At 52.6% G+C, this 24,678-nt stretch overlaps 1 protein-coding gene and 1 long non-coding RNA gene across 2 annotated transcripts in view; both read left to right on the top strand.

The window, feature by feature from the left end:
• The first annotated feature begins 1,905 nt into the window (after positions 1-1,905).
• LOC131559829 (uncharacterized) lies at positions 1,906-5,769 on the top strand. The gene is made up of 4 exons (XR_009274921.1): positions 1,906-2,007; positions 4,644-4,738; positions 5,044-5,091; positions 5,419-5,769. It is a non-coding gene; the product is annotated as an uncharacterized LOC131559829 (long non-coding RNA).
• Positions 5,770-13,802: 8,033 nt separating this feature from the next.
• Positions 13,803-24,678, top strand: part of TEDC1 (tubulin epsilon and delta complex 1) — a 70,699-nt gene continuing 59,823 nt past the window's right edge. The window contains exons 1-3 of the mRNA XM_058808902.1: positions 13,803-13,979; positions 14,919-14,997; positions 20,652-20,854. Of these exons, the coding sequence (XP_058664885.1) occupies positions 13,803-13,979; positions 14,919-14,997; positions 20,652-20,854 (459 nt within the window). The remainder of the gene's footprint in view (positions 13,980-14,918; positions 14,998-20,651; positions 20,855-24,678) is intronic.

The following is a 24,678-nucleotide window of genomic DNA, read 5'->3' as shown; positions in this document are numbered from 1 at the left end:
GTAGCCCGAGGTCCAGGGGTTCTGGTAACCCAGCAGGGCCAGCCAGGGCAGCCAAGAGCCACGAGGGGCCAGCAGGCACACAGCCCCATGCAGGCAGGCCTGGCAGAGAGCACTGTGCGGCTCAGTGCTGCCTTCTTTGTGAGAGTGGCCCGTGTGCTGTGCCTGCTCTCCTGAGTGAGCAGAACAATCTCCAGAGAGTCCTTGGGGACATGGAGAGGAGGGGACAGCCAGGCTGTGCTCCAGCCAGGTCACTTGGTGTGCGGTGCCATGCACAGGCACCTGCTGCCCCAGCCGGGGTGGGAGCATTCCTGACGCAGGAGGAGCTGGGCCAAGTGGTCCATGGGGACTGGCCACAGGGCTGGCCAGCTGGAGGGACATGCAGGAGGGCAGTTTTCAGCTGCTGGCCTGCCCAAAACCTGCCTTAAAAGGGATTGCAGCTGATGGCGTCTGTCTGAGGCAGAAAATGGCCCCAAAGCAGCCTGGCACCATCTAGGAGGGGGAGCAGGGCCACCAGAGGGGAGAGAGGACATCTCTTGTCCCCTGTGCTTCACCAGGGTGGGGGAAGAGTCCCGGCCTGGGTAACCCAGCAGGGTGCTCACTGAGTGCTGTGTCTGGGTACAGGGGGATGTGGTGTGGCTGACATGTGGGTGCCAGCATGTACTGGTGCCTCAGGGCAGGGAGAATGGGGAGGAGGCAGGGTGGAGGCCCTTGCAGGACGCTCTGCCTCCCCTCCCACACTGTAAGACACCGTCTCAGCATCTCAGCATGACTCAGGCCTCACGCCTCACTGCTCCCGGTGACATCCTGCCCGCCCTGCCGAGCCCAGGGCTGCCCTTGGGGCAGGATGGTGCCCCCAGCCTGCAGTGGGGCTGCCACCCGTGGGCTCACAGACCAGGGACAGCGGCAGCAGCAGGCACCATCAGCAGGGGCATTGTGCTGGCTCCTGGAGCCAGACTGGCTCCTGAAGCAGTCCCAGCTGAACACGAACTTCGCCTCTGGGCACAGCTTGCCACCTCTCTCCTGCACCCACGGGTGGATCCGGTGTCAGCAGGGCCCCGTTTGTGGCGGAAGGGATGCCTTGCATTTCGGGAGGCAGTCACCAGGCGTCCTGGCGCTGGCTTTCACAAGCCCTCATGACCTTTCCAGCACAGCAACGTGCCCTGGGGAGGATTGTTTCATACAAAACAGACCTTTGGATAGGCTTTTCATTTCCTTCACAGCCAAGCACAAAGGAACAACAAGTCCTCCCTCCCAATAAAATGACAAAGTCGGTGACACAGCTGGGCTGGCTCTCCACAGTGCCGCACCCACGCCATTCCAAATGTCCTGCAGGAGCGGGGTCACAGTCCTGAAGCTCCCGCCCGCTTCACCCCGCACCCCAAAATTCCTCATGGGCAGGAGACCCTGCCTGAGGCTCCACTTTTACACTCCCTTGGGAGGAAAACGTATTTGTGCTGGGAGGGGGCGAGCCTGGGTGGGCAGCACCCCGCGAATCTCTGTCTGGGAGTGGGGTTAATTCGTTAATGAGAGATGCCAACCACAGCTCCCGCTCAGAGTGGGGCTCCCCCCGCAGCCCACGCGTGGGCAGGGCCGGGGTGCGGAAGGACAGCGCTGGGTCTGGGGGCAGCGGGGCTCGGGGCGCCAGGACTGTGGGGCTGTGCCCTGCAAAGGGCTGTGGGACTGTGGGGCTGTGCCCTGCAAAGGACGTGCAGCTGGAGGGGTGCAGGGGCAGGGGGTGCAGGGGGTGCAGGGCTGGATGGGGCGCAGGACCCCCGCCTCGGGAGTCCTCGCAGGGCCGCGCCCCGGGCTGTCCCCTCCAGCTGCGGGCGGGGTGCACATCTGGGCGGGGCGGAGCGCACATCTGGGCGGGGCGGGGCGGGGCGGGCGAGCAGTGACTTCGGCGGAGCCGGCGTGGAGCATCCCACAGGCGGTGCGAGCGGAGCCCCGAGCCCAGCCGAGCCGACAGCATGCCCAAGTGCCCCCGCTGCCAGAAGGAGGTCTACTTCGGTAAGGGCTTCCTGCCGGGCCCCAAGCCGCCCCCACCTCGGGGCACCTGCCGGGCACCGATGCCAGGCTGGGCACCCTCTGGGCGCCCCGGCTTCTGGCCCCCGTGCTGCGCAGCCCAGCTCTGCAGATTCCTGGGTATCCCAGAACTGCTCAGCCCTGCGCTGTGGGTCCCCGGGGTGCCCCGGGTGGGAGATCCTATAGATGCACCCCAAGGAGATGCCTGGCTGCAGAGGTGCTCTGGGTGCTTCCAGAGCAGAAGGAAGCCCAGCCCCACTTCCTCCCCAGCACAGCCCGCAGCCCTGAGCCGCTCTGGAGCCCAAAGGGCCGGCTGGTAAAGCCCGCTGCTCTGAAAACCTGGGCAGGTGAAGCAAGCACCTTCCCAATGGCAAATCGTGCCTTCGGGCAAGTGCCTGGGTCAGTGGGTCGCCCACACGTTGCTCTGTGTGGTTGAGCACAGCAGGATGACACCTCTGGGTGCTATTTTTAAGCTGCTGTTGTAGGGTAGGTGTGAGCCTTGTTGGGCTGCTGTCTGCTGCTGGGCTTCTCACAGATGTCTCCCCTCCAAACTGGGGCCCAAAGCTCCTGCCCCTTCTGGGGCCATGGACCTGCTGTCCTGTCTGAGCGTTTGTGGGGTTTGAGCTTCTCACTTTGCTATCAGCTTTTCCTCTGCCAGACCTCTCCACTTGCCTGGCATAGCTGAACTCGAGGGGGTTTGCTGGGAGCAGCTTAGAGACACTCCCTGCTCTCTGATTTACTCAAGATGAGGGATCTGGAACCCAGGTGCCATCACTGACTTCTTCCTCTGCTTTATTTCTGCTCTGCTTGTGCCTGTGCCCCAACGATTTGTGCTCAGCCAAGGAGCTGGAGGCTCAAACACAGGAGCTGCTCTCTGTGCGTGTCAGGGATGCCCACCCTGGGGAGCTGTGCTGGGGCTGGTGTGGGCACTGCCCAGAGAGCTGAGGGGCTGTGGTTCCTGTGGCTGGGCAGCGCTGCCTTGCCCTGAACTCACTGCTCGCAGCCAGGCTTTGGGACGGTGGTTCAGGCACAATGGAGTTTGTGGTTGATACCAGGAGGCCCTGAGGTGCTGGTGGCAGCGTGTGCCTTCCCTTGGTGTGGGTCAGTCAGCCAGAGCTGGGTTTGCTGTGCCCGCAGGTGTGGCCATGGAGCAGCTGGGACGGCACCGTTTGACCAAGGAGGGGTTTTGACCTTGCACTTATCACGCTTGCACTTATTACGAAATGTCTCCGTTGATGAGAGGCTGAGGAGGGTTCAAAAGCTGTTGGAAGACCAAGCTGGATGCGTGATTTCTGTGCCTGCAGATTTTCCAGAGCTCTGGCAGAGGAGGCACAGCAAGCCTGGCTCTGGGGCACCCTGAGGCTTTGGTGCCTGGCGGTCCTGCTTGGGCGTGCCTCAGGCTGCTCTGGGCTAAATCGTGTCTGTACAGAGCAGGGCTGGGGAGGAGGTGATGCTGAGGACCAGGGATGGGGTTTGCAGGAGTTTTGCCTTCGTGCCTGAGTGCTGTAAGGAGCCTTAGCAGAGCTCCTGCCAAGTGCTGGTGCAAATGCATGTGCAGGAGGGGGGGAGGTTGTGCTCCTTGCAGAAACCTTGCAGCGACAGGAGGGTCCTGCCTTGGGCCAGGCTCAGGCTCCTGGGGGCACCCGGGGGAGGACACTTGCTGCTGCCAGGCTGCAGGCACAGGGGGCCCTTTGTGCCACTGGGGAATGGCAGCAGGGTTGCCTTGTGACATTTGGGCACTGCCCCCGCTGCCACCTCTGCAGCCACCAGCTTGCTCCTTGCAAAGGCTGTTGTGGACATATTTGGACTGCAAAAGGTGCTTCAGGTTGCCCAGGGCCCCCCAGGGCATGCACTACTCACACTGGCTTGGTCCCATTTGCAGGCATGGGGACAGTGTTCAGACCTAGCTTTGACATGATTTCTGTGGACAGCTCTGTTTAATCACTTAATAAATTCCCAGAAGCTCGGCTGCCAACATGAAGAGCACACACGCCTGCAGAAAATACCCTTTTCCCCTGCTGTGCTCCAATTAAAAGGATTAAAAGGCCCCCTGTGCTCCCCCCTCTCTCCACAAACATGTCCTGGCTCCATGCTGTCCCTCCCATGGCTGCCTGAACCCCTGCCAGGCTCCAGCTCTGCTCTGGTTTGCCATGGTGCCAGCAGAATCTGAGCTGTGGCTGGAAGGGACTGGTTTGTGTTGGCAGGGTGTGGCAATGGCTTTGCCTCCCCAGTCCTCGCCAGCATCCCCTTTCACCCCTGCCAGCTCTAGTGATTTCTTGGGCTCCAGCTCTCTGGGGAGGAATTAATCCCCTTGCAGGCTGATGTTGGAAGGAGGGAGGTCCTCAGGTCTTTGGAAGATGGGGTAGAAGCCAGTCCATCCTTATGGATGCAGCCCTGCTCACCCTGGGTGTGGCACCACTGCTGCAGATCCACGTTCCTGCATGTGCACACTTGGGTCTGAGCACAGTGCCCTCTGTGCTGCACTGACAGACTTGAGAAAATGCCCAAGAATGTCCTCCCTAGGGCTAACAGCAAGGCAGCCAGTCTGCCAAAACTAACTTGTGCCTGTTCAGTGCCTGAACTCACCCACCTCCTTTCCTTTCCTTTCCTTTCCATGGCAGCCGAGAAGGTGACTTCTCTGGGGAAGGACTGGCACCGGCCCTGCTTGAGATGTGAGAAGTGTAACAAGACCCTGACGTCTGGAGGCCATGCAGAGGTGAGGTTTGCTGCCCAGCAGCTCTGGGTTTGCTGCACCAGGGGGCTGGGACAAGCAGAGGTGGGGCTGACGCTCTTTCTCCCTGCAGCACGATGGCAAACCCTACTGCAACCACCCCTGCTACGCTGCCTTGTTCGGGCCCAAAGGTGGGTGCCTGTGGTGGGGTTGTGGAGGGAGTGAGGGGGCTCGGGGCTCCTGTCTGGCTCAGGGCTCCTGTCTGGCTCAGGGCTGCTGTCTCCTGGCCAGCTCCAGCCTCATGAGCTCACCCTGCCATGGCAGTGCTGACCCCGCTCTGTCTCTTCCAGGGTTCGGCCGGGGAGGAGCTGAGAGCCACACGTTCAAATAAGCCTCAGGTTGGTCCTTCCCTCGGAGCTCCCCTCCTGTCTCTGGCTCCATGAGTCTGTCCTCCCTCAGGCCAGTGGGGAAGGCAGGCCTGCCACAGCATCCCTCTGGGCTGGCTGTGACTCCCAGCCCTTACACCAGGGCTCAGGAGCTGGGTGCCAGCTGCTTGTCTCCTCCAGCCCCAGCTGACTGGCAGCACCAGCTCCGGGTGCCAAAGGCTATTGCTTGGTGACCCCTTGGCAAAGCCAGGATCAGTCCTGGAGCACTGCTGTCCCTGGGATATCTCTGCTCCCAGCCCAGCCTGACTTCATCCACTTCTCTCTTCCATCCCTCTCCAGGTCTGACGTCCAGGGTTCCCAGCACAACCTGAGGACAGCACAAACACACCACAGCAGATGCATTTTTGTTTTTAATTCACCCTGTACTAGACTAGTACGTTCAAAGCAATAAGTAACCAAGGCTGGGCTGGTGTGGAGAGAGGCTGTGCTCCAGATGGAGTGCAGCCAGGGTGGGGACGTTGGGTTGCCCTGCCGTGTAGGAAATTTGGCTGAAATTGCTGAAGGCTGCCTGGAGAGGAGACCGCGCCCTTCCAGCCCAAACCTAGCTCTGCTTCAGGCATCCAGATCTCGTGGCCGGGCCACAGTTGTATTCTCAGTCTTTAATAAATGAAAAGATGCTTCCCTCCTGTAGCAGCTGTGTTCTCTGTAATGGGAGTCCCACGGGACCCGCTTGTGAAGTGCTTGCCACCTGCTTGATGCCCCTGGCCTGGATTGAGGCCCACGCTGTGTGGTGGCCCCACGTGCCCTCAGCTGGGGCACAGAGGTGTCTTGCTGGGAGGGGAATGACTGTCACATCAAGACAACCTGGTATTTGCTGCTCCTGATCAGAGCAGCCACCTGAAAAGGCCAAGGGAAGCAGGAGGTTACTGCTGAGGCAGAGCCAGCCTCCCCCGGCAGGGACAGCAGAGCTGTGGTGTTAGAAAGCAGGAGCTGGCTCCAGAGCTTTGCTCTTTCTTGTTTCAATGGTTTTGCCCTCCTGGAAACACGGCACTGACAGATGTCAAAGATGTCAGCTTGAGGAATGTTTCTAAAATGATTTCTTAACCATGTCTTTCCCTAACCTGAACAACTGCATTTACATATTCAGAGATATCTCATCACCCACTGGGATATTTTTGTCTACAGTTTATGCATGCATTTCCTTAGAGGCTGCTCTGCATTTTACTGTGACATCAGCCTTCCTGGGACTTGGCCAAAACCCTCAGGGCTTAGAGACACATGTCCAGTGTCAAAATCCTTGGTGTCAGAAGCAGCCTGATCTGATAAGCATCTTAAAACTTCCAATTAAAACTTGCTTGGTGCTGCAAGGCGCTGCCTCGCCTCCCACCCTGACAGCACAACGAACACAGGAGTCTGTGTCAAAGGCAAACCCTGGCTATTGCTGCTCGGTGTCATCAGGCTTCCCAGCAGCCAGGACTCGTGGGGACCTCCTGCTCCCACTGCTGCCTTTGCCAGCAGCATCCTGGGGGTGCCAGCAGCATCCCAGGGGTGCCAGCAGCATCCCAAGTGTGCCAGCACCCATGGACCCGTGGCTCCTGGCCATCCACACCCTGTGCCTCTCTGCCAGCCTGCCTCTGGGCACTGGGACATAGCTTTCCCTGCCAGCTGAGCTTCAAAGGAAACTAGTGATAGGATCTCAGCAGCCTGGCGGTGTCACTGAGATAGTGTTTTCCCTCAGGCATTTAAAGCAATGGCAAACACAATCCCTGTCATGCTCAGGGTTGCATAAGTGTGTCCAGCTGGGCAAAGGACCTGTGGATTTGGCTCAGGGTCCTTCCCAGCAGGGCCCTGCACTAAAATTTCAGAAGCAGCTTATTCCAAGTCCAAGGGGCCAGGCCGGCAGGGATGAGGAAGGAACCAGTGGAAGGAATGGAAAAGCAGGGCCTGCACAGGGGCAGGCTGGGCTGATCCAGCCCTTTTCAGTGGCAGGGGCTGCAGCTGGGGCAGGAGGCAGTGTTCTGCTGTTTGCTGTGTGCTGCTGTTTGCAGTGTGTGCTGCCCAGGGCTCCCTTTTGCTTCTGACCCTGGCCATGGATTTGCAGAGTACTTGTGGTGCCTGGGGACATCTCTCCCTGTCCTGGGTGCACGCAGGGATGCAGGAACTGAGCTGTGCCAGGCCTGTGCAGCTGCAGCTAAGCCTGATCCTGTGGGTGCCTCACTCAGTGCTGCAGAGGGGAATATATGTGTGCATTAAAAAACAGGGGTCCCTCAAATATGGGCTGGGGACCAGCCCCTTGGCATGGATTGCCAAAATCTCCTTCTTAGAGTCCTGTTTTTCTGCTTGCCCCGCAGTAAGAGCTCCCACTGAGATGGTTTTTAGCCCCAGGACTTTCTGCTGGGATATTCTTTTCCAAGAGCCATGCTTGTACAAGCCACACTCTCTGCCTGATCCAGCCTCAGGGCTGTGAGGTTGGGCAGTTCAGGCACAGGCCACATCCACAAGGAGCCTTGGTCAATTGATTTTTTTTGGAATTGATTTTTTCAAAAACTCACTTTGGTGTCTGGAGAGGAAGCAGGAACAGCTGTATCTCATTTGATGGGAAATCCACGGCTCCCCCCTGGATGCTCAGTGAGGCTCAGCACGGCCGGCACGCCAGGGAGGTGGGCTGTCAGCAGACACAATCCTTTCTCCTTTTGAACTCTGAATCTCTGAGGCCTGAGTGTGACTGCACAGACAGGCAGCAGTGTGGTTTCCAGCACCTCTCATCTGTGATGCTTTTGGTTCTGAGCCTTGGTGGGAGCTTGGGACAGGCAGGAACGGTCCCTTCCCTCCCAGTGTGGTGATGCCCTGGCTGTGCTGCTCCTGCAGCAAGGAGAGCAAGATGCTGAGGGCAAATCCCAGCTTCCTGCCCATCTGGGACAGCAAAAGTTGTTGGGTGATTTACAGCGTGATGATGCCCAGCACAAAACTTCCCTGCTTTGGTGACCCGAAATGCCACCGTTGGTGACTCTGAGGAAAGGGGCCATGCTTCCTCTGCCGTTATTTCCTAAGCTTGGGCTGAGATCAGTCTGTGGGCTGTGGAGTGATAGTTGCTATAAACACTTCATCACTGTGACAAAAAAACAAACAACATCAGAGTTCCTCTGGCAGCTGGGTGTGGGCGAGCCCCAACGCCCTGGGTAGGGAAGCAGAAGATATTTTGGCAAAGACAGAAAACAGGATGGTTTAGAAACTTAACTGCTGCTGCTCCCCGTCCCAGCTTTGTGACTTTCTGTACAGAAGAGAAAAGGAGAAGGAGAAGAAAGAGGGCTGGGGGGCCCTTCAGCTGTGGGGGCACAGTGCAGGCAGGAGTGGCCAGTGAGGGTGATCTGACCTGTGTCCTCCTCTCAGCACAGACTGACAGACCTTCATCTGAAGCAGGGGACAGATGTTTCCCTGTGCCTGCAGTGGCAAGGGAGGTAGCTCAGGCTGGAAACCCTGCAGCAGGGTTCTCCTCAGGGTCATGCTAAGGAGGGCAGCAGGCTCAGCCCCTGGGCAGGGCTGTGTTCTGGCAGTGTGGCTGCAGCCCTCAGGTCACATCTGGACTCACATGTGCTGGGTGCCCCGGTCAGCACTGCCTGGCTGGGGCACCAATGGGGCCACTCACCCTCTCCTGCCAGCACTGATGGGGCACTGAGGTGACATTTCTACCACTTCCCTTGAGGTCGTTTGTGCAGCCTCTGGCTGGGGGAGAGCGGCACAGGGGTTGTGGCTGCAGGAGCTTCCTGCTCTGTGCTGTGCAGAGCTCATGGCAATGAAGCCGGGCTGGAGCTGGGTGGTATCCAGTGCACCACTGCTTCGGGGATTTTTAAGGCTGATTTGTGTTAAGCTCAAAGAGCTCTGATATCTTTTAGGTCCAAAAAGTGTCTGCCCATGACCTAATGCCTCAGAAATCTGCCCTCTTATGCAGACAGTGTGGTAAGAGAGGCTGTGCAGCGGATGTCAGGCAGCAGGAACTCTGCGGGGAGAGATGGGACTTCCCATCCAGAGCTGCAAAGCAGTGGTTTGGGGAACCCTCATCTCAGCAACGGAAACAGCTCTGCAGAGGTGAAAAAAGGGGGGTCAAACCTTCTTCCTGATGGGGAACGACACCTCCAGCAAACATTGACGATACTGAAGGTAGAGGGACTCTGGGTATGACAGCCAGGGGTGTAACTAGAAGTGAATGGGACTATGAACTGAGGCACTGGAACCTGAGGTCTAGCTAGGGAGCAAGGAGAGGAGGGCACAGGCTGCTCTACTCTCACCCCTTCCTGCTGCTGGTGATTCTGTGCTGGAGAGCAGATGGGTGCAGAAAGCCTTGGGGTGTTTATCAGGTCCTGGGTGGCTTGCCCAAGCAGGGAGTGGAAGCAGAAAGGTTGACATCAAGCGCCTAGAGCTGAATTTTACTTTCACACTGACTTGTGTTATTTTCAACAAAAGAGGGAGACTTTCCAAGAGGGAAGGGTGCAAGGACTTCTTCTCACTGAAGCCTCTGCCTTCTTTTGGGAAGTCTTGTGTTAAAGGCGCTGGGGGAGGAGATCACAGGGAGTTTCCCTCTGTGCAGAGGAGCTTGGCTATTAGAGTAAAAAGGCTGAAACTCCCAAGAAGAGAGTTGCCGTGACCTCAGAGCTCCTTTCTAATTGTTCCCAATTCACTTATCATACTGAAAGCCCTGCATCAGAGGGCCTGAAACACCAACACCTTTCTTAACCATCCAACTGCAGGGAGCTGACCTTGAATTTTGGTGCTACAGCCCACACACAGGCCTGCTGCTGACTGACTGCCTGTGTCCAGGAAAAGCTGCACCAGAGCATTTGTGGGGTCATGGCAGCATTGCTACAGCCCATCAATGTCCACAGCCCTGTGCTCGCTTGGCTCCTTTCTGCCAGCACCATGGCCATGCTGCCAGGTCATGCCTTGTCCCACTCTGCTTAACCTGATGTCCCAGTGGGGGAAGAGCAAGTGTGTATGAAAGTGCCAGGAGGGCACGGGGAAGGAGCTGGAAATGTTCGCAGTGGAAAGTGGTACAGGTCAGGCAGACCTGCTCAGGGTGTGAAACGCTCTGGCCACCCAAGGCCTCCCTGGAGCAGGCAGGGAGGGAAGCTGTGCTCTGGTCTGACAGCTGCTCAGCAGATACCACTGCAGGAAGGAGAGGGGAAGGAGAGGAGAAGGAGAGAGGTGAGGAACTCTGGCCACCCGAGCTGGCGGCAGAGGGTGGGAAGCGCTGATGCCTGGCTTGGGGGCCTGGCCAGGAGACAGGCTGGCTCCCACCCACGCTTTCACGGCGATAAAAGCATTAAGAATTAAACCCCAAAAGACCAAAGAAGTTGTTTTTGCAGGAGGAGAGCTCCCACCTTGCCCTTGGCAGAGCGGGCTGAGGTGACATCAGGGAGCGGGCAGGGATGGCTGCTATCGCATACAATCGGCATGAGGCAATGGGACAGGAGCCATCACCACCTCAGGCAGCCCTGTGCACGCAGCAGGGCCCTGTGTGTGGCGAGTTGCCATGGCACGGCTGCTAACAGAGCCCTCGGCCCCACTGAGTCACCCGGCACCACAATGGCCGCGGCTGACACATGGCACTGAAATGGGCAGCTGTGGGGCTGTGTGGCACCACACGGGCCTGGGAACCCAGAGAGGGCAAAGTCCAGTGGCCTCTCCCAGCTAAAGCATCCCTGGCTACTCAGTACGTGCCTGGACTTGCCCTTGCCATTGTTGTCCCTACTGCCATGCTCACCCTGAATCTGCCTCAGTGCCTGGGAGCCAGGGACCAGCTGATAAGCCAGCTCTGTCCTGCTTCCTTTCTACAGAGAGGGTCCTGGGGGCTTCCAACCTCCATGATGACATCAGGGTTGTGTGCTGATGTCAGCCAGCCATGGCTGGTTTCCATCTGCCAGAATGCTATTGCCTGGGAGAGGGGAGTGAGGGCGGCCTGGATGAGCAGGGCTCTGCTGCCAGCAGGGTGCCATCGCCACAGCACGCTGGGGCTGTCACACTGTCACCTCCATCGCCTGTCCATAGCACAGGGTCCATGTCTGCAGCAGGAAATCATTGCCTTCCCTTGGGCCTCTCCCACGCTGGAGCACGGCCCAGGCAGAGCAGATAAGTGGGGCCTGGCGGGCCGGCAGCAAGCACCCTCTGTGCTGCTGGGGTGCTGGGAGCCTGGGATGCTCTGCCTGGCCTCCCGTGGCCTGGTGCCAGCCCTGCACTGCGCCAGTGTCCTGTGTCAGCTGTGCCCACGGGGCTGCGTGCCGCGGGAGCCATGGCACAAGGGGACACTGGCCAGCATAGCGCCAGCCCTGTGCTGGGGCTGGTTTGGCCAGCGGGATGGAGGGTGGCACGGGGCTCTCGGTGTGAATCGCAGCTGCTGAGCGTGATGTTGGCTGGCCTGGGGGTTGGCTGGGGGACAGGAGCCCACAGGAGGGGTGATGGACAGAACCACTCCCTGTGTGTGCACCGGGCCATGCGGGAGAGCCCTTGTCTCGGCAGCTGCCCTGGGGAGGAAAGGCCTAGACAGAGGAATGTGTGTGGGGACAGGGAAAGCTTTGAGCTGGGTTTATGGAGTGGTCAAGAAAACACAGGAAATTGGCTGCAGCTGAAGGTCCTCCTGCCTGGAGACTGCAGCAGGGACGGGAAAATAGACAAGCGATGTGTCATGGAGGGAGCAGACAGCGCCCGATAGCAGCAAGGCATGGGAAGCCAAGAAGGGTGCCAAAGACAGCACAGGATTGTCCCGGTTCGATAAGGCTCTGGGCAATAAAAAGCGACTTTATGGGCTGTGGGAAGCCAAAGGCAAGGAACCATGTGGAAATGCCAAGCCTGTAAGGAAGGAGAGCAAAGAAGTGGATAAAGATTGCTGAGCTAGAACTGGACAAGGGATAAGGAAAATGCTTTCCAGGCCATTAGGAAAGGAGGATGTGAGACAACAGCTGCTAGAGAAGATATTTTAAAAATCCTTAAGCCTGGATAACTCACACCCAGGGGTCCTTTCAGGGCTGGCTGGAGCAGGAGCCAGGATCCACAGGATGGGGAGAGCTCTAAAGCAGGACTCAGCACTGGAAAGGGCTGTGCTCCCCAGCACAGGGGTGGGAGGCCGGAGAGGAGCAACCAGAGGGAAGGAGTGCAAACACAGTTCACGTTGGCTGGAGGACCCTTTGGACCACTGTGATTTCTCTCCTCATTGCAGGCAGCCATTTGGCTGCAAGAGCCTGCTCCGTAGCGGGAAGGAATTTCACATGTTGTTTCATGTTGTTCAGATACTGGTGGAAAAAAAAGTAAAGGCATCACGCTAGATGCACAGTGAGCACATTAAATGGGCTATGAGCTGGGGAACTGGCCAAGAAACCATCAGTGGGGGCTTCCAGCAGGTCTCATGCCCAGGCACAGGCAGGATCCCCGCGGCGCTGGCGGAGCAGACTCGTGTCCCTGGCACGGACCAGCTGTGCTCCCTCTGCTAACCCACAGCAGGAATCCATCTCCGTGCCAGGTTCTGGGTCTGTAAACCCTGGTCACGGCCAGGCTTCTCTCAGGAGCTCAGGCTTCTCCCACAGAGCAGCTCCGTTTCTCCTCCCTCATGGTGCCTGAGGATTAACAACTGGGATCACTTCATGTCGGGGGTTGAATGCCTGGGGACCCGGGCTGGCTGCAGCACGGCCTGCTGAGCAGGAGGCAGGCAGGAATGTCGCAGGGATACCGCAGGGATATCGCAGGAACATCGCAGGGATATTGCAGGAACATCGCAGAGCTGCTGCCCAGCGCTGCTCCCCGTGTCCCCGAGCTGTTCGGACTGCAGTGAGCTGTGCTTTTGCCATAGTTCTGCCGGCTTTTGCAGCAGCTCTGTCCGCCAGGAAGGGTGGGGGGAGCTCGCAGGGCTTCCCGGGTGTTTTCTGCCGGGGCAGGAGGCGCGTCCATGGCTCGGGGTGGGGGTGACACGTGTGGGTGACAGCCCGGGAGCGTCCTGTGCCCCCAGGCATGAGCGCAGGCCGAGGGAGCGTCGGGACCACCGGCGGTCCGGGAGGTGTGGGGACATCCAGGGATGTGCAGAGACATCCAGGGAGATGCAGGGACAACCAGGGCAATGCAGGGACATGCAGAGAGTTGCAGGGACATCCAAGGAGATGGAGGATGATGCAGAGATATGCAGAGAGTTTCAGGGACAACCAGGGCAATGCAGGGACATGCAGAGAGTTGCAGGGACATCCAAGGAGATGGAGGATGATGCAGGAACACGCAGGGAGATGCAGAGACATCCAAGGAGATGCAGGGTGGTGCAGGGACATGCAGAGACATCCAGGGCGATGCAGGGACATGCAGGGTGATGCAGGGACATGCAGGGTGGTGCAGGGACGTGCAGAGACAGGCGGGGACACCCAAGGAGATGGAGGATGATGCAGAGAGATCCAGGGAGATGCAGGGTGGTGCAGAGACATGCAGGGAATTGTAGACACACCCAGGGAGATGCAGACACACCCAGGGAGATGCGGGAGTTGCAGACACATCCAGGGAGATGCAGGGACGTGCAGGGAGCTGCAGACACATCCAGGGCGAGAGGCAGGGACATGCAGGGAGCTGCAGACACATCCAGGGCGAGAGGCAGGGCTGGCGCGCCCGCAGTGCCCCCTCCCCGCGGCCAGGGGGCGCTGCCGCGGGCGGGCGGCCCGGAAGAGCGTTGCCGCTGGAGCCGGGGCGGCGGGAGCGGCGTGATGCGCGGGCGGCAGCGGGAGCAGTCCCGGGAGCAGCAGCAGCAGCCCCGGGAGGAGCAGCGGCAGCGGGGCCCGGCGCTGTCTGCCGCCGTCGGGGCGCTGTGCCGGGCCCTGCCGCCCCACGCCCGGCCCGCCCCCGACACCCTGCGCCGCGCCAGGTTCGATCGGCCGCAGGCGGTGAGCGCCGGCCGCTCCGCCCGGAGACCCTGCGGGGCACGGGGCAGCGGGGACCAGCGGGACCCCCGAGTGCGACGGGGCCCGGAGGCACACTCGGCTCTGCACGGCAGCGCCACGGGCACTGAGCCTTGGGCAGGCCCTGCGTGAGGGGCCGCGGTGTGACCCCGGCTCGCTATGGCCCCGGCTCGGTGCGGCCCCGGTTCGCTGTCCGCCCAGCTGACACGTGTTAGGGAATCTCAGCGAACTCGCCGCTCTGGGAAGGGCTGTGCCTCACTGTGGCTGTAACTTGGTGTTTCACCCTGGTCTGCGACACCTCCTCGGTGTCGCCTGGGGTTGCTGCCCTTTGCCGTACCCAGCTGGGGTCTGGCTGCTTTGCCTCCGAGGCTGCCAGCTCGCACACAGGGTACCTCCCTTCCTCGGCTATTTTAAGGGTTTTACGAGTGTTGACTGAGATTCCAGCCGTAAGAATCACTGTTTGAGTTTGTCAGCATGCTGTCCTTGTGCAGCCAAGAAACCATTCCCAGTTCCAGCTCATTCTGTCGTGCCTCTCTGAGTTGGGCGCTGGTCAGATGTGTTCAGGTGCCTGTTTGGCTGCGGCTGAGCTGTGCCATATGCGGCTGTATCAGAGCAGATTTTGGACTGCTCCACACATGGGTCTCTCTGTAGGAGTGCTGAGTGTTGCTGTACAACATTAGCCCTTTTCTTTCTGGGTGCTCCTTTCTATAGATTCTGTGTTCACCAGGCAGGAACGTGAACATACATGAACAGGAGCATTGACATACATGAACCTGCCTGATCAGATGGTGCTGGCTGGGTCAGCAGATGTGCTGTTCCATGTGTGATGTTCAGATATGGGCTTAATTGCCTAATTAAGACTAAATAATTAATATGGCAGATATTTTTCCTGCTGATCTCCCCTTCCACCCCTCTCTTTTGCAGAGCCTGGACTTCTGGAAGCTGCTGTATGTGCTTCTGAAGCAGATCCACGGGGGCAGCTGGACAGAGTCTGATGCCATAGGTAAATAACATCATTCTGGCTGACTGCAGTTTCCATCTGTCCTGGGACTGGTTTTGTAGCACCTTTGGCTCCTTTCTCCCTGTAGTGAGTGCTCTGTTTTGCACACCTGTGTCCCCAACTTACCAGACCTCAGGTTTAGTGATGAGGAAACGTGCTGTGAGGCAGGTTGCTGCTCTTTGATGTGCTTTGTCCTGGAAACTGGGATGCTCCACAGGCTCTTGCATCCCTTTGACATTTTATTGCAGGTAAATCTCTGCAGTGATGTTATGCATTTTCAGTATCTGCAAAGACAGAAGTAGATTTAGTGCTTTCCTTTGGTTCCTTCTTTTCCCATTCCCATTCATACCATGAGTCTGTTGGTCATTTTCTATCCAGTCCTGTGTCAGAGCCAGGAATTGCAACGTGAGAACCATGAAGGCAGTGTTTTGGATTTAAGTTCTAGATAAAACAAGAAATGGACTTTGTGTGATTATTTTAGGGGGACTGTGAATAATGTCTCTAAGGACAAGGCCACTGCTTCAGAGAGGAGCTGAATGCAGATTGGCTTCTCAAAGCAGCAGAAACACTATTTACTTCTTAAATGTACCACTACTCCCCACCTTCTCTCTTGAAACATGTCTATCTAGGGCCTTTTCATTGTATGAGAATTGTATTGTGATGAATCAAGGTCTCCTCATACCAACTCCATTAAATATTCACTTGTGCCCTTGAAAGCAAAACACCCTAAACCAGGCACTGCTTGAGCCCCTGGTTGGCTGTGAGCCTGGTGGCTCTGTAAATGGAATTAAGAAAGGTTCAGCATTGTGGAATGCAGAGCAAAACCACCAGCATAGTTCAGCTGGTAGCTCAGCAGGAAGTCCTGTTACTCGCAGGACTGCTGTTTTTCATTTGGCTGTCTTTATTTTTCCACTCATCCACAGTCTGCTGTGTATGGCAAGTCGGTTTATTGACTGTCTCCCACAGCATTGTGGATGTGGTCCTGCACATTGCAACCTTACTGGGGCCTGGCTGCTCCCATACTGATTGCCTGTAGCATTTGGGGACAGAATTTCCTAGTGCGCGTGGCAGGTTCCTGGCTCTGGGGACAGCAAACACAGCCTCAGCTGTGAGGTACCAGTGTGTGGTTCTGCTGAGAACTGCTCAGCTGATTTCTGAGAAACCTTTTTAGTCACAACTTGGTGATTAAAGCTGAAATTCGGGCTGGAGAGCTGTACTGTTTTTCAAATGACACTAATTACTTTTGCTTGGCAAGTGAATGGGTTGTCTGCTCTGAACACAATCGATACTTTACTGCTTTTCTTCTCTGCCCCAGCTCTGGTCTCTTGTGTATTTAATGCAAATGAAATAAGCCTTGGGCATAGGCACTAAATAACTTTCTCAGGTTTGTGTAGGATCTTGTTACACAACAGAGAATTTAAACAGATTCCTCTAATCCAAGTCTAGTGCCTTAGTCCACAGATCAAGCTTTGCTTTTCTTTGCTCTTTTGTACAACCTCTTAATTACCTTGGTTAAAATAAGGAGGGCAGCAGTTGCCAGATCCCAGAGGAAGGCTGTGAAGACTCCTTTGGTCTAGGGGTTACTGTGAGCATAGAAACAGCTTTCTGGAAAAGAGAAGCCATTCTCCAGTGATCTTGTATCCTTTATTTTTCAAAAGGAAACACTGATCTTTGGCTAGTTCAGGAATCCCACTGAAGCCTACCAGTCAGTGGTTATAAAATTCTGCTGCTGCTGCCTCCTGGTTTCTTGTTCTGTGAGAATTTTTTCTTCCCACAGTGAAAAACACTTAACTGTAAACTTTGGTGTAAACTTGCTGTAAAACCTAGCCCCTTAAACATGTCACAGCAGTGGGCCACTGGACAGTGGAGAGTCAGAGTAAGCTGTGTGAATACTCTGGGCATAACCTTGCTGATGAAATCACGATTAGTGCTTTCATGCTGCTTGTTCTTCCCAGAGGCTGATGGACTCGGTTAACAACCTGACAGCCACACCAGGTAGCAGTGCCAAATACATTTGGATAGTCGGAGGACACATTTATTTTCTGGGATTGCTGTTCAGTTTTTATGGCATGGGAAAGAGGTGTGGAGCTGCAATAGATTGTTTGTTTGACAAAAGTAACAGAAAATGTTTTTCTGAAGCAGTAGTTTCCCATAATACCACTACCTGTGCAGGTGTTCCTTGTCTGAGTGCATGAAGTCATGTGTCTGTGTCTCTGCTTGTACTTGGTTTGTAATTCCTTTCCATTTTAGCCTGCCAGCCTAGTGCATAGCTCTTATTTGAATATCATCTTGTAAATCACTGAAAATATTTGTCAGGAGTGGAAGAGTATAGTTTTAAGTGAGCTGAACCCTGAGGTTCATCCCCAGCTTGGTCTTACTTGCTGAATATAGTTTTATAAATACTATCTGTGGAGAAGGGGATTAGTTGGGAGCCTTGTGAAGGTCTTTCAATATAAATTTCCCCATCCTAGTGCCATGAGAAGATGTCAGAGAGGTGTCTGGTGTGTCTTTTCTACCTGAGTGATGTTTTTTCCTCTCTCTTGGTCACACATTATGGAAGAATCCATCTTGGTCCTGGGTGCTCACATAACTGCCATTTATACTTTTGTTGCCATTTATACTTTTGCATTTTAACTTGAGCACTCTGGAGATGGGGAAAACTAAGGGACTTCTCTAAGGTTACAGGAAGGCTCCTTGAGCCTCAGATCCATGCCTTGACTGCTCATTCCCAATTCCTGCCTGGCACACCAGCTGCACCCTCTCCTGTGACAGCAGTATGTTGCAGAGGGAGATAAAGGACCAGAACAACCCTGAAATTCAGGTGGTGAATTGCCTTGGTGGATCTGGCCTGAGTGATATATCAGAGCAGGGAAATGGTGATAAAAGAAAATAAAAACCACCTGACCTGCTCTCCTTTCCTCCACTTTGATATGTGATTTTTTAAGGAGCTCCTTGAACTGCAGATGGCAGCATGTGATGCTTATTTGCTTTGAAAAAGGAGGAAAGCATGTACTGACCATCCTTCCTTTTGGAGGATTCCTTCCTTTATCTGTTATGGCAGTTCCTTTCTTGACAAATGGACACAGAAAAGGAAAGGATGTCATGAAAATCCTGCTCATGTTGGAATGTTCACAAGTGATCAAAATAAAATCTGAAATATCTGCTTGCTCCTCCTGTGCTTGAAGGATTGGAGAGCACATCTCCAGTAAGATTTTTAGCAAGCCACAGGCATTTCTGCCACCCTGACATGGGGAAGGGAAGCTGCTTGTTCCATTTACAGGGTCTGTGAAAAGGGCAAATGGAGTGATTTAGGTCTTTGTAGGAATGCCTGAACTGCATGAAACTGTAGATTCCACCCAGCTGTGACAGCTGTCAAAGGGAAAGAAAAGAGCAAATCTAGAAGGATGCTTTCATGGCATGGGGGATACTCTTTCAGCCTCCAGCAGTTTCCATCTCAGACTTTGCAATCCAGAGAGGATATGTTTGTGTTTCATAAGTTTCCATGAACTGCTGTTCTGTGAATCCAGTTTCTCCTTGAGCCTGAGTGACTCTTAGGAGTCCATGGAGTCCCACAGTGAGCAATTTCAGAATTTTGCTGCGTGTGTGAAGAGCATCTCTTTTATCATGTTTTGACTCACATGCTTGCTAACTTTGTTGGCTCACAGTTCTTGTGTTGAGTGTTGTGCAAACAAATCATCCACTCTTCACCAATTGCACAGCACTCAGGATTTTGAAGAGTTTTGTCATATCCATTCTTGCTCTTCTTGGCCTACTTCATCGCTTCTTACAGTGCAGCTGTTCTGTTCTTGTGGTTGTACTTGTCCTTTCTCTTCATTTCTTTCCAATTTTTCTGTAGCCTTAATGGGAGAGAAGAAATAATCACAGGGTCACAGTGGGTACTTGTGTTCTGTTCAGTGTCCTTGCTAGGTTTCTCACACTGAGCTTGCCTTTGGATGCCTGTCAGAACCAGTTGTGATACTGTCATTAAAAACCTTACCATCTGAGATGGTGTTCCTGAGCCCACAGAGCACTTCCAGGTCCAGTCTCATGTTGTAAGTCAGTAAAGTTAGGAACATTTCTTTCTTTGTGCACATAATTTTTCATTTTTTCTAAAAATACTTTTATCTGTCTTTTTAAAGCTTAGGCTCAAGGTTCTGCAGTCCTTCATGATCTGCCTGCATTCTTTACTACTAATATCACAGCAGCACCAAGTTTTCTGTCACTGTCACGTTGTCTAAGTGTCATTTTGAGTTGTTTGAACAGCAGCTGTTTAGCACAGAGCCCTCGTGTGAAACCACTGTTTGTTCCTGCCCTCTGGTTCTTGTCTGCTGGGTACTTGTCATTGATCCAAGGCTTTTCCTCTCCCCCCACTGCAGTGCCTTGGTTTCTTTGTGCAAGCTGAATCCCAGTGGGAAGTCTAAATGTCTTGCCCTGGTTGAATCTTCCTTAATCACTTGCTTCTTGTAGCCCTCAGAGAACTTCAGAAACTTTCTGAGCAGGTCTTCTTTTTACAGCTGTTGGTTCTTAGCCAGTATGTGTTGTTTTCATTGTCCCCTTAATTATGTTCTTTATTCTGTTTTTGCCTTAGTACAGAGCCAAGGTTTATTGGGCAGAACCTTTTTTAATAATAACTTTCTCTATGTTTCCTCAGTATTTTACAGCCGTGCAGTGCCTGTCTTGTAGCTGTCAGGTAACATTTGCTGGTGTGAAGGAATATGGATCAGAGCATTCCTGAGAATTTAATAGCCCATGTGCTGTGCTGCATTATCTCTGCTCTCTGGCGCTCAGAGATTTGCAGCAGGCTGTGAAGCTCCTATCTCTAAATTCCAGTTTAGTTCAGGAGTAGAGTTGTTCAGAGTGTTTACTAATTCATAGCATGCTTGGTGACTCATAAAAAATGAATAGGTGAATTGGAGTCCCATTGTGGTGGGGGTGGCTAGTTGCCTTTGTTAATTTCCAGGAGGCCATTACCTCCTGGAAATTCAAAGTTGGGTCTTGATCCCAACTTTGAATTTCTTCTCTTCCCTGAGCAGCAGTTCCTGCAATCAGAATGGGGCAGTATAACGAAGGCTTTTATCCTTTCCCTCCTGTCCTTCACCAGTTGTTGATTGTGGCTTATAGATAAAACCTTATAAAAGAAAAGCCTTATAAAACATGGTTCAAACCTTACTATTCTGGCTAAACTAACCTGAGAAAAAAAATTATAAAAATAAAAATCAGTTTACATAACAATCTATTCTTATGAGAAAAGAGTTCACAGCTACAAAAATAAAAAGTCTATCCTGTGAGTCCATGAAAAAATATAAACTATTGGAAAGAAAAAAATTTGATCAACATGTACATTAACCATTACCAACCAATCAACTGAGTTTCAGTAATTAGCTATCCAATTAAATTCAAACAGGGTACTTCTAACACCATATAAAAGTAAGCTATGTACAATAAAGATTCAGCCATTCCACACAAAAGCCCGAGCATCTCATCCAGCCCATTTCTATCTCCAGCTCAAGGCTACAATGACGCTTGATAAAGACCAAGTCTCCCCTGCCCTCCTGAGGCTGGGTGAAGGTGCTGCCCTCTGAGGAGGCAGCGCTGTGGGGCTGGCTGGGTGCATGCAGTGCTGCAGGGTGTCACTCTGTGGTGTTTTTCTCCTCCAGGTGCCCAGGTGAGGTTTGTGCAGTGGGCTCTGTGGTACCGCGGCTACGGGCGGCCCCAGCTGCAGCGGCTGCCGGCCGATGGCTCCGCGGGCAGCCGGGAGCTGCTGCTGGCCTTCTCCTGGCTGCTGCGCTGCCCCGGCCTCCTGGAGCAGCTGCTGGCCCAGAACAGAGTGCAGACTGGGGACCACACCTCTGTGTGCACGGTGAGCATGCTGTGTCCTCCCCCCCAGCCTGTGCACGAGTCACCTGTGACAGCAGCTGTGTCACCAGCAGGGTGTCATGGGTGCTGGCCTGGTGCCTTGGCAGGTAAGTGACTGCAGCTTCAAAAATGGCCGCTGTCTGTTTCCTTTCCCTTCTCTAAGCTTTCTGTGTGTAAAGCTTAGGGGTTCTTTGTCACAGACGCACTTTATGAAAAATCCTTTTGCCAGGGTTTTTTCTCCTGAGAAGCTGAGAAGCCTCAGGAAAAAGAAACACAATAATTATCTGCTGCTGTGGAATGCAACAGGTGCATCTTTGATTGGTCCATGTGGTTGTTTTTAATTAATGGCCAATCAAAGTCCAGCTGTCTCAGACTCTCTGGTCAGTCACAAGATTTTATTATCATTCCAATCCTTTCCTTTCTAGCTTTCTGATGAAATCCTTTCTTCTATTCTTTAGTATAGTTTTAGTATATAATTTTCTTTTAATACAATATATATCATAAAATAATAAATCAGCCTTCTGAAACATGGAGTCAAGATTCTCATCTCTTCCCTCATCCTGGGACCCCTTTTAACGCCACCACAGTTCTTTCTCTTTATCAAACTCCCTCCCCTGCCTGAATTCCCTGATTTCTATTTCCAGTGTGGGTGAGGCCACTGTGGAGGTAAGTGAATCTCTTCAGTCTCTCTGCTTCTGGGTCTTGGGCTCCCAGACTGAGCTGTGAGTGGTTCTGCAGGGCAGGCAAAAGGTTAGCAGTGAATGCTGGCTGTGTTGGCACTGTTGGGTAGAGCAGGTAAGGCAAATAATACTTTTTGCAAACAACAAGGTCTCAAATGGCAGCTCCTGCCCTTGAGGTCACTAATGACCTTTGAGAACACACTAGAGTATGTTGTTTTTTCTGTTAGTAAAAGCTGTTAGTACATAGAAAATCTGTTCTGAAGTAGCCATCATCTAGTCAGACACTAATTACTGCTCAGTCTGCTTCAAGATGATAGGCTCACAGAATTTCTTAGTTTTTTGGCAAAGGACTTTGGAGGTCAGAATCCCTACCTGCTGATTATCTTGTGGTGTCTAAGATGTGTGGTCTTTCTTAAACCTATATATGTTTTTCCCCTGGTTTTCTGGAGCCTTTTTAGGGGGCAGCAAAGCAGGAAAGCTGCAATATAAAAACAGTGTCTTCAGAAAGAAAACACTTGTACTAATGGAAAACAGTTCAAGGGAAAGAATCCTTTTTGTAACAACATTACAAGAAGTATTTTGAGGAAAGGAACCACTCTTGCTGCACTACAATTATTTGCTGCACAGAAGAGGGAGCACAAGAGGCTGAGCTGTGACTGGCAGTGCCATCCACTTATGTGAAGGGTGCCTTGAGATTTCAGAAAAAACACACAGCTGGACAACTTTTTACTTTCAACTTCTCTTTTACCTTTTTCTTGTTTTTCATTTGCAGTAGCAGGTTTTTTTTTTTTTTTAATTTTTTTTTGTTAAATTTTTTTTTAATTTCTGTTACAAAAGAGTGACAAGTGAAATGTGACATGAATTCAGGGAGTGGGGCAGCACCTGTGTTATTTTCTCTGAAGGCTTCAAGTTTTGCAATTCCCAAAAAGGGATGAAAGAACTATGGTAATACAATGTTATCTCTCATGGCCACACATACTGGTGTGTCTTTCACTGCAATTCTCACCTGCTGTACTCATGTTTTTCAAAAAGCATGGGATGCATATTAAATGTTTTTACTCCATAACTGTCCCAAACAGTGTTTGGAAAGGCTTGAGAGTCTGAATATTTTTTTTAATGGACCAGACAAAAATTGTATAGACTGGAAGTTGGAGTTAGCTTGTGTATGTAAAGCTCATTGTATTAATGGAAACATTTCTTGTATGGTGCTCATCCAGCAGTTTTGATGCTCCAATAAAAATAGATATTTACAAGGGAAAAAAAAGAATATAGTTATAGCATAACTAGTGGGTTTTGTGATTCTCCATCACAAGAAAGTTAAAGCAAATGGAATTTTGAGGGAGAGGTCTTACCTTTTATTTGATCAACTAGGCATTGCAAAACCGATAAATTCAGCCTTTAGGTGCAAAGCAAATGAAGATCTAGGAATGCACTGGCAAGGATGCAAGGAGGCAGTGGTGGGTGAGGAGGAGATGGGTGGGTCACACACCTCATTTTGATCAGTGAATCAGCTCCTTGGAAACCACTCGTGAAAACCTGCTGCTTGTTTGTTTCATAGAAGTGTTAAGTTTTATTGCTGTTAGATATTGGTATTTGCTGGCTGTTGTTATTTGGTTATTTTTTGTTATTTTTATTCATGTGGCAAAGCCTGCTCATCTGCCAGTGTTCAGCAATAAAACCCCAAAATCTCAGTAAGAGAGGGGGAGGGTGAGGTTGTCACTTTGCTACCTGACATCTTGTAAGTTAACACACCAGACGTGCAGTCTCTGCAGTCTTAACTCTCTTCTATTTCAGTAAAGTGAAGGAAAAAGATAAAAGAAGAGGAAAAAACCTTCACTCAGGAAAGATCTGTCTCAAAAAATAGGAGAAAGAGAAGGGAATGCTCTTTAAAACAATTGAAATGAAATTCTCAGTTGAGAACTTGAAAAGTCTTCCACTGAATGAAATCTTTAATGATTACAAACAATTTTCCTGAAGTGAAAATGTTGCAAAACAAAAATCCATGAAATACATTTAGTTCTGTGCATGGCTGAGATCTCTGCCAAAATGAGCAAAGTGTAAAAGCCAGTACTTGCTGGAAAAGTACATCTGTTGGTCTACCAGTGAGAATAAATTTGGAGAGAACCCTTTGACTTCATTTAAAAGGAAAGGAGTCTCAGTAAGAGTATGCATAGCTTTAGTTCAAACCGATATTCACGTGATTTGCTTTTAAAATTTTGTCTGAAATCCACCAAGATGAACAGGGTCTGTTGTGTGAGAAGAGAGAATGGAGCTAATCCCTAAATTAAGTGTACAGTCATGTTCTGACTGTTCTTTCAGCCCAAGTTTGAAACAAAGCCTGCTGAATTGCTGATAATGTGCCAAATACCCAACATATCAACGGCCAATTAATTTAAATAATTTCATTTCAGGCTACCACACTCTGGCCTTTTTTCCTTTGCAGTTCCTTAGCAACACTGTTTTCTTTCCCTGCAAATTGAACACTTCCATCAGCTCTAAAGGATTTTCAGAGGTACAAGGGTATTCGTGACACATGATGGACAAGGAGCTCAAGCTCTGCATGGAATTCTTAATCTTTTGAACCTGAGCTGGGAAAAGCTTCCACAAGCTGACTTTTGCATGTACTTACGTTTTCAGAACCAAGAGTTTAAGTGATTCCTGAAATGATAAACTCAGAGATGATGAAAGGTGGTAAGAGGTAGTGCTAATGTAGTCAGAACTAACTCACTGTGAGGTAGTTGTGGCAAGGACAGGCATGGTTGGTGGCCTGGGGTGGTTCTTGGGGTTGGCTGCTTTTGTGTGTTAGGTAAGAGGTCCCTTCAGGGCGCCTCCAGCTCGTGGTTTTTGGCAGGGCAGAGCTGCAGTGTCTGCTGAACCAGGATCCTGGGGCCTGTGGCAGGTCCTTCCCTGGCCATGTGAATTTATAAACTGGGAGGGGAAACAGCTAAAGGAGCAAACTGTGTTGCTGAGCAGGAGAAGGAGGAGGGGACCCATAATCTATGATAAACTGGGATCCATAATCCATGATAAACTTTATTCAGGTTCTCTGAATTTACTGTGCTCATCTGTCAGCAGGTTGGTGACTCCAGAGGCAGTAAGTGAAAGTTCAAACCTTGCACTGGCCAACTCTTTAGAAGAAGTAATCACA

This window comes from Ammospiza caudacuta, chromosome 7 (assembly GCF_027887145.1).
Source record: "Ammospiza caudacuta isolate bAmmCau1 chromosome 7, bAmmCau1.pri, whole genome shotgun sequence".
NCBI classification, from domain to species: domain Eukaryota; kingdom Metazoa; phylum Chordata; class Aves; order Passeriformes; family Passerellidae; genus Ammospiza; species Ammospiza caudacuta.
This window is presented reverse-complemented; position numbering and strand designations above follow the sequence as displayed.